Source organism: Lotus japonicus, chromosome 5 (genome assembly GCF_012489685.1).
Source record: "Lotus japonicus ecotype B-129 chromosome 5, LjGifu_v1.2".
NCBI classification, from domain to species: domain Eukaryota; kingdom Viridiplantae; phylum Streptophyta; class Magnoliopsida; order Fabales; family Fabaceae; genus Lotus; species Lotus japonicus.
Window position 1 is genome coordinate 60,233,805 of NC_080045.1, and position 10,048 is coordinate 60,243,852.

Below are 10,048 nucleotides of genomic sequence, written 5' to 3' on the forward strand. Positions count from 1 at the left end.
TTGTGGATCTGTTGGTTTGGGTTCTGGTTGGTTGGGGATGATGGGTTCAGAAGTTAATGGGTCGTATGGAATGGTAAGGAGAGAGGTTGGATCTTCTGACCTAGAGGGTTGGTTCTGAAGCAAATTCCAGAGTGGTGCTTCAGTAGGAGAAGGTTGAAAGAATGAAGATCTTGGGGAATGTGGTGGAGAGGTGGTTTGTGCGGCTGGCTGGGATTCATGAATAGGAGTGAGGGGATTTGAAGAGTGTTGGAGTAGGGCAGAAATTGGGAGTGCATCAAATAAATTCAAATCATCATCAGAGGTAAGTGCAGGCTTACTTGTATGTGCTGATGATCGAGTCACTCTGGCAGGAGGTTCAGTCCTTCTGACCTCTGCAGCAGCTGGTTCCACCCGAGTAGGCTTCACCACAATTCTGACTTTCTTCTGCTTCTTCTTTGGAGGACCATCCTCACTATCATCACCATCATCATCATCAGGCTTGCTCTTCGCCTTCTTGACCAGAGGGACATCAGATTCCTCTGAGGATTCGTCCAGAACCATCTTCCTCTTGGTTTTCTTCTTGGGAGGAGAAGGAAACTCTGGAGCTGGTGGAAGTCTGCTGACGAAATCATCAAGGTCAATCTCGAATCCTTGAGCCCTGAGGTCTTCAACATAGCATCTGATGGCTTCAGGATGGTCTGCTTGAGTCCACAGAGGGTAGTCATTCAGAGGCATTCTTCTTCCTCTGATCTCAGAAGATGTGTCCTCATGAGCAGGAGCAATCTTCTTCTGGACCAAACCCATCTTCTTCAGAGAGTTGGCAGTGAAGACATCGCTAACAATTGTGCTCAAATCCTCTGTGCAACCAGCATTGATCAAATCTTGCACCAAGTTGCTTTCAATGAGAAAGTCTGAGATCAGCCTCCCAAAAGGGATATATTTGATGGCTGACTTGATGGAGGAGGTGGTGCGAGACTTCCGGATGCATTCCTTCAAATAGGAGAACAGGAAGTAGGGAAGGCAGATTTTCTCCTTGTCTTGAATGAAGAACAGCATCGCCTTCTGATTGAAGTTGATGTAGTCTGGAGAACTGCCCTTTGGTCGTTGATTGATGCAGTTGAGCAGGATCTTGTGCCAGACCCTGAGTTTGGGTTGAAGGTCCATCACTTTGTAGCTCGTCTTGCCCGGTTTGAAAGTGGTGTACAGGGCCTTATTGACGATGTCCTTGGTTCTGGGTTTCAGCTTCGATTCCGTCAGTGAGAACCGATACCCATGAGCAGTTTCTGCACCTAGCAGATTCACGAATGACTTCTCCGTGATGATGATCTTCCTACCCAGTATGTAAGAGACCACCTGAGTGTCATCACAATCAGCGTGCTTCCAGAATTCCTTTACCAGCTTCTCATACACCGGTCCTCGAAGTCGATTGAAGTAGTTTCCCCAACCTTGAGCTTGGACTTCAGGACGGAGATCAAACCCATTTGCAGCCAAGTTGTCGAGGTTGAATCTCCATTCTGCAAGGACTTGGAGTTCCTCAGGAGGAAATACACAGTGAACGGCACAGCCCCGTTCTGCAATAGGAACAATCTCCTCTTGAGCTTGAGCTTGTTCTTGTGCTGGGTTCTCAGAGCCCCGTTGACCCGTTGCCAACCCGACTACCATGTGAGGGAACTGAGGTGCATCTGCAGTAGATCTTCTGGTTTGTCTCACCATTTTGAAGAGGTTGAAGGTTTGAGGTAGAAGATGAAGTTTGAAGGATGAAAAGAGATCGAGAGAGAAATCACGAAGGAGGCGGTTTTGAAAAGCAGGGAGTGCGAGAGTGAAAACCGGAAGTGAGAGAGAACGTGTGTGTATAGTGGGTTTTATCAAATAACCGTTGTTGATTCAAAAAGCACTTTAAGATCAACGGTTGAAAATTAAAGATAGACAGTAACAGCAAAATACACAATCACACACAGGAGATAAGCATATCTACACGCAATCACAACAGACTGTCACACGGGCACAAGGAACTATGCATCAGAAATTCTGACGCACGTGTTGTTGTCTCAGCTTCAGAGTCAGTACCAGTGGGCACACACACTCTGATTGAGTTACCTTCTGGACTAGACATCTTCTGATCAAGAAGTATCATAGTCAGAGGTTCTGATCTATCTTCACTCTGGACAAAAGTCCATGTTTAGATTTTTCAGAATAAAATTAAATCTATCTTCAGCTAAGGGCTTTGTAAAGATATCTGCCCATTGATGGTCAGTATCAACAAACTTCAGAAGAAGTACGCCCTTCTGCACATAATCTCTAATGAAGTGATACTTTACCTCAATGTGCTTTGCCCTTGAATGCAAGATAGGATTCTTGCTCAACGAAATTGCAGCAGTGTTATCACAATAGATTGGGATATTGCTCTCAAGGATCTGATAATCCTCCAGCTGATGTTTCATCCAGAGCATCTGAGTGCTGCATATTGCTGCTGAGATATATTCTGCCTCTGCAGTTGATAGAGCAATGGTTGATTGCCTCTTGCTTGCCCATGAGACTAGATTGCTTCCCAGAAATTGACAATTTCCAGAAGTACTTTTTCTCTCTGTTCTATCTCCAGCATAATCAGCATCACAATAACCTGAAAGCTTATACTCTGATGTTTTCTTATACATCAAGCCAAGGTTAGTGGTGCCTTTCAGATACCTTAGGATCCTCTTAACAGCAGTTAAGTGGGTTTCCCTTGGATCTGATTGGAATCGAGCACATAAATGAACACTAAATAATATGTCTGGCCTAGATGCAGTTAAGTACAGAAGTGAACCTATCATGCCACGATAGAGCTTCTGACATACTTTACCACTTATATCTTCTTTTTCCAGAATGCATGTTGGATGCATTGGAGTCTTGGCCACTGTAGATTCCAGCATATTGAACTTCTTCAGAAGTTCCTTAGTGTACTTGCTCTGATGGATATATGTTCCTTCTGGTGTTTGATCAACTTGTATTCCCAGAAAGTACTTTAATTCTCCCATCATACTCATCTCAAATTCAGCCTGCATCATCTCAGAAAATTCTTTGCATAGAGATTGATTAGCAGAACCAAATATAATATCATCAACATAAATTTGCACAATTAAGATATCATCTTTATAAGTCTTGCAAAAGAGAGTTGTATCTACTTTACCCCTTACAAACTCATTCTCCAGAAGGAATGAGCTAAGTCTCTCATACCATGCTCTGGGAGCTTGCTTCAGACCGTAGAGTGATTTCTTCAATTTGAACACATGGTCTGGTTTCTTTTCATCTTCAAAACCTGGGGGTTGATGAACATAGACTTCCTCTGAGATATAACCATTTAGGAAGGCACTCTTTACGTCCATCTGATGTAGAACTATGTTGTGATTTACTGAGAAAGAAATCAATAGTCTGATTGCCTCCAGTCTTGCTACTGGAGCAAATGTTTCAGTGTAGTCTATTCCTTCCTGCTGGCTGTAGCCTTGAGCAACTAGCCTTGCCTTGTTTCTGACTACATCTCCTTTCTCATTTAGCTTGTTTCTGAATACCCATTTCGTTCCAATAACATGGACATTCTCAGGCTTCTTCACTAAGCTCCAAACATCGTTCTTGGAGAATTGATTCAATTCTTCTTCCATGGCCAGAATCCAATCCTTGTCCTGAAGAGCTTCATCTATGGACTTGGGTTCAATTAAGGACACCAATCCTTTCAGACTCAGCAAGGTCTCTTCAGAGGGTCTGAAGGCAGATCTGGTTCTGACTGGTTCATCTTTGTTGCCCAGAATCAATTCCTTAGGATGAGCTGCAGTGATTCTGCTCTTCTTCAGAGTTTGTGAGTTAGAGGGACCAGCTTCTTCCTCTGGTTCATCTTCCTCTGGCTCAACTTCCTCTGGAGCTTTGCCTTTGTCAGAAACATTAATGCTTAAATCTGCAAACTTTTCAACTAGCTTTGACTGGTCAGAGTCAAGCTTATCATCAAATCTAACATGAATAGATTCTTCAATAGTCTTAGCATCAGTATTATAAAATCTAAAACCTTTAGATCTATCAGAATAACCAAGTAATAGACACTTAGAAGATTTAGCATCAAATTTATGCAATCTATCCTTAGTATTGAGAACATAACAAACACAGCCAAAAGGATGAAAATAAGAAATGTTGGGTTTTATGTTCTTCCACAATTCATAAGGAGTCTTTTTCAGAATTGGTCTCACAGAGATTCTGTTCTGAATGTAACATGCTGTATTTACTGCCTCTGCCCAAAAGTGCTTAGCCATGCCAGTTTCTTGGAGCATGGTTCTAGCCATCTCCTGAAGAGTTCTATTCTTCCTCTCAACAACACCATTTTGTTGAGGAGTTCTGGGACAAGAGAAATCATGTGTAATTCCATAGGAATCAAACAGACTCTCAAACTTGTCATTCTCAAACTCTCCACCATGGTCACTTCTGACACGCACAATTCTACAAGCCTTCTCGTTTTGCACTTGAGCAATGAAGGTAGAGAACACAGCATGAGACTCATCCTTGCGGGTTAGAAACTTTACCCATGTCCAGCGGCTATAGTCATCAACGATAACCATCCCATATCTCTTGCCACCTATAGACTCAGTTTTCACTGGTCCAAACAGGTCGATATGCAGAAGTTCTAACGGCCTTGAGGTTGAGACAACATTCTTTGCCTTGAAAGGGACTTTTGTGAATTTGCCTTTCTGACATGCTTCACAAAGAGCGTCTGAAGCGAACTTCAGATTGGGTAAGCCCCTGACAAGGTTTAGCTTGCTCAGCTGAGAAATCTTTCTCATACTGGCATGCCCTAACCGTCTATGCCATACCCACTGCTCTTCATTAACAGACAGAAGGCACTTCACATTCTGAGCCTCCAACTCAGATAATCTGATCTTATAAATGTTGTTCTTCCTCTTGCTGTTAAACAGAACAGAGCCATCGATCTGACTTACAGCCCGGCAGGACTTTTGATTGAATATAACATCATAACCCTTGTCAGCTAATTGACTTATAGACAATAAGTTATGTGTTAAGCCGTCTACCAATAAAACATTATCAATGCATGGACTACTATCTACACAAATAGTACCAGTACCAATAATTTTACCCTTTTCATTTCCTCCAAAGCCAACTTCGCCTCCAGGCTTAAGTTTCAGCTCTCGGAACATACGCTTTTCTCCCGTCATGTGACGCGAGCATCCACTGTCCAGATACCATGATTGGTGTTTCAGTGGAGCTATCAAGGATATCTGCAACATAGATAATCTTGTCCTTAGGTACCCACTTTCTGGGTCCTCTTTTGTTAGTTACCCCAAAGGTTCTGATCACCTTGGGTGTCTCAACATGATATTTTAAAGGAATATTTGCATGATATTTAGTCATAGAGAAAGATCCCTTTTTAAGAGGGTTTTTAGCAACTTCAGCAGGTACAGAATCAGGCAATATGGTACCAGAGGGAACAAAGCATTCATACAAGGATTTAGCTTTAGACACAGAAGGCTCATTTCTAATTGGTTTAGAATAGCCAATGCCATGCATTCCATTTCTGCTTACACCATAGATCATTGAAGCCATTAAGCTTCTATCTACGCTTTTAGCCAGGAATCTTTGAAAAGATTTTTCATACTTAGATTCATGCTTACTATCAGAGGCATCGCAGGCAATAACTTCTTCTAACTTTGCAATTTGATTCTTAAGCACAGAGTTAGAATTAACTAAAGCATGGTTATCATTTTTCAAATCAGATATGATTTTCTCATGTTCAGAAGGAGTTTTAGAAACAGCAGATAAGTTCTTTTTCAGCTTCTTATGCTTAGACAATAAGGAGTTATACTATCCATGATATCAGACAAAGCATGTTTCAGTTCAGAGGTAGAGAAGGAAGCAAATACCTCATTTTCATCGTCAGAGTCTGGATCTCCTTCTGATTCTGAGTCAGAGTCAACAGCTTCCTTTGACTCTGTTCCTTTGTCTTTGACAATAGCCATGAGTCCTTGGACTTCACCATCAGAGTCAACATCCTCTGACTCTGATTCATCGAATGTCACCATCAGACTCTTCTTGGTCTTGAAGTGCTTCTTTGGCTTCTTGTCCTTCTTCAATTTTGGACAGTCACTTTTGTAGTGCCCTGATTCTTTGCACTCAAAGCAAGTGACTTCCTTGATTGATGACTTCTTCTGACCTGAGGATTCAGACTTACCTCTTGCCTTTCCAGAGCCTTTGAACTTGCTCTGCCTGTGCTTCCAGATGCGGTTGAGTCTCTTGGAGATCAGAGTCAGCTCATCTTCATCAGAATCTTCTGATGCTTCTTCAGATTCTTCTTCTTCAGCTTGAAGAGCCTTTGACTTCTCAACCTTAGCCTTTTCAGATTTGGATTTCAAGGCTATGGACTTTTTCCTCAGATCTTGCATCTCTGAGCGCTTCAGCTCATGGCATTTCAAAATGCTGATGAGTTCTTCTAAACTCATATTCTCAACATCTCTCGTGAGCTCTATTGAAGTCACCAAAGGCATCCAACTTTCAGGAAGACACCTGATGACCCTTATGACGTGATCTTTTGTTGTGTAGCTCTTGTTGAGAGGACGTATGCCAGCTACAAGCAGTTGAAATCTGGAGAACATTTCTTCAATGGACTCATTTGGCTCCATGATGAAGGATTCATACTTTTGGATCAAAGACAATGCCTTTGATTCTTTGACTTTCTTGTTTCCTTCATGAGACATCTTCAGAGAATCAAAAATGCCTTTAGCAAACTCACGATCTGTAATCTTCTGGTACTCCTCATAGGAGATAGCACTTAGAAGAATTGCTCTTGCTTTATGATGTTGTGAGTACAGCTTCTTTTGATCTGCAGACATCTCTGACCTTGGGATCTTTTTGCCATCTGCATCAACTGGACGCTCATAGCCATCCACAATAATATCCCAGAGATCTGCATCGAAACCCAGAAAGAAACTTTCCAGTCTATCTTTCCAATATTCGAACCTTTGACCATCGAACATAGGAGGCTTTGCGTTGTAACCATCTCTTTGAGTTTCACTGGTGGTGGCAGCCATTGTTTTTCACACCGGCCCGGATCACTGAACACTGTTAGGTGTGGTAATCAGAACTTGCGCTCTGATACCAATTGAAGGTATGAAAAACGGTAGAAAGGGGGGGTTTGAATAACGTTTTCAGTACAAAAACTACCACCTTAAAGATTTGTTAATCTTTTCGAGAACTAAGTGCAAAAGATAGAGATAGAAAAGCACACAAGGATTTTATCCTGGTTCACTTGATAAATCACTCAAGCTACTCCAGTCCACCCGTTAAGGTGATTTCTTCCTTCTTAGAATGAAGGCAATCCACTAATCAGGTAAGAGTTACAACTGCACTTGAAACCTACAAGTGACTAACAATTACACTGACTTAGCTCACACTAAGATTCACTCTCTTAGTCTTCTCTAGGATCCGATCAACCTTGATCTCCTAAAGGAAAATCAAACAACTGTTTGAGGTTGGTGTTTACAAGGGTTTGCTTCTGAATAAGCTGAGTGTAAACTAAAATAAATTACAAGATGAAAGAAAGCTTAGAATATTTTGAATATCTTGCGCGTGTGTTGCTTCTCGTATATTTTTCTTCTAGCCGCTTCTTTCAATCTTCAGCCTCTATATATACTCCAAGGATTAGGGTTGAGCGTTGCATGGAAATGCTACCGTTGGAGGGCAGTTCTGGAAAATCCAGCTTCTGCTGTGGCTGAGAACGTTAGGTAGGTCGTCAGGAAGGTACACTTGCTTTTGTACTTGGATAGCGACTTGACCTTTTAACCTAGGAGACTTCTGATCAGAGGAATGCTTCGTATTGGAACTTGTGAAGCAGGTTGATCAGAGTCAGAGGGAAAGCACAGATCCTCTGACCATTGTATCTTCTGATTCTGAACTCAGAGGGAAGAACATGGCCTTCAGAGTTTCTTGCTTCTGGACTTCAGAGTTTCCACTATTCAGCTTCTGGATCTTCAGAGTCTTCTACACCATCGGAACATCTGAACCTTCAGTGTTTCTTGGTTGTCAGAACTTCTGGATCATCAGAGCTTCTAGCGACTGAGTCCTCATCAGAGTTTGTATAGCTTCAGATCTTCTGAAGCTTTTCCACTGTTCATACTGAACATGGTGAATGCGAAAGCGTTGCTTGGGTTACCCTTTATACACAGTGCTTCTGATTTGTGTGAAATTGAGTCAGGGTCAGAGCCTGTAAATAGCACACTCAGAAAAACACGTTAGAGTACCACAATTGTTCATATCAAAAGGTTAACTTGTAATCATCAAAACATAGAGTTGTACTACTAGATCAAAACTTGATCTTACATACAATACTTCCATGGAACCAAATTTTGATTTTCATTCCAATATTTATTTCAATTGTAGAGATTTATTGTGGTGCCAAAGCGATTTCATGAAGCTGTTGGATATGAAATCAATAATGCTGTTCAGTTGCAAGATCCTGTGGGGAACACCTTTAATTTGTCATACTACTTCAATCAAGGAGACCACAGAATTGGGGCTGGATTGTTTAACATTCTATCAGTTCATGAAATACAACATACTGTTATGGTGCACTTTCTCTATCGTGGACAGGCCAGATTTAATATCCACATCTTTGATCCATTTAGCAGGGAGATTAGATACAATGTTGCTCCTCAGCTTCCTCCTCAGATAAATCTTATCATTGATGATGCTGAAGACAATGATAATTCATCCAGTGATGAGGAGACCAATTATGAACATCAAGATGCACCTTGGTTTGAGAAGATTTGGGAAACTGATATTACTGCTGCACAGATATATGATTATCAGACTGTGGTTTGCCTTATTTGTTTATTCATAATAAATTGTCCTTCTAAAATTTCCTTATAATAAATACTCAATATATATTATATCTGTTTTGTAGACTATTTCAAGTCATGTGCAGCAAACGTTTTTCCCCAACCTTCCTCCTGTTATAAATGTTTTGCTTCCTGATGACACTATTGCACTGTGGCACATTACTTGGCGTCTTCCACGCCATCCAACTGTAGGGGCATCTGGCAATGGTGGGAGGATTGGTGAGTTGGCTGCAGGGTGGTGTGACTTCTATATGAATAATATCATCAACCATGACAATTATGGGCAAGTTCACAGAATTGAACTATGGCAGTCATCTGAATCTGATACCTACATTGTTTACTTTTATGATGTGTGATTTTATACAGTGTTTGAATGATTGTGTTGTACTACTTCCTTTTCATGTTTTGAACAATTGTCTGTTTCATGGTTTGTTCCATTAGACATTATGTGAAATACTATGCTATTTTGTGTGTGATGTTTTGCTATCAATATTTTTTTTCCCATTAGAGAATGGTATATGGTGAGTTATTCTCTACTCTTATTTATTACTCAAGACTCATGAATATGCTCAATGCAAGTGAATAAGCAGTCAAACACAATTAACATTTGAAACTCATTTAATTCATATATATATATATATATATATATATATATATATAAGGAATACAAAACATAAGTAAATAACAATAAATAAGTGTGTAACAGAGTAAAGGTAGACGTCTTTAGGAAATAATAATTCAACCTTAAATCGTTCACATATATACAATACTCAACAGTTGTAATTAACAGTATAATAATTCATAAAAAAAATTATCCGTGCATCGCACGGAAAAACGGGTATAAAACTAGTAGAATAAATAGGTGAGAGAGTCATTTACTGCATTGACTCTATTGATTACAGAAATAATAAGAATTGAGTTTTCCCCCAATCTTTGATTCTCTCTCTCTTTCCTTCTGTTTTCTTGCTTTCTGGAATAATTAATTCCAACAAACTGGTATCGAGAGCTATTGTTCGATCTAAGGGTCCGGACGACGGCGGCGAGGGTTGCGACGGCGAAGAAGGTTGCGCGGTGGCGATAGGGCGGTGCGATTCAAGTTCGCGACGATATCGTCTTCTCCGGCAAACCACACACGGTGGTTGATATCATTCGCCAACACTGATTCTCAATCTTGAAGCCATTCACTTCTCATCTTCTTGCGATGA

At 40.8% G+C, this 10,048-nt stretch overlaps 1 protein-coding gene across 1 annotated transcript in view; it reads left to right on the plus strand.

Moving 5' to 3' along the window:
* LOC130719912 (uncharacterized) overlaps positions 1-9,345 on the plus strand; it is a 20,451-nt gene extending 11,106 nt beyond the window's left edge. The window contains exons 11-12 of the mRNA XM_057570507.1: positions 8,386-8,820; positions 8,909-9,345. Of these exons, the coding sequence (XP_057426490.1) occupies positions 8,386-8,820; positions 8,909-9,199 (726 nt within the window). The 3' untranslated portion in view covers positions 9,200-9,345. The remainder of the gene's footprint in view (positions 1-8,385; positions 8,821-8,908) is intronic.
* Positions 9,346-10,048: the final 703 nt, after the last annotated feature.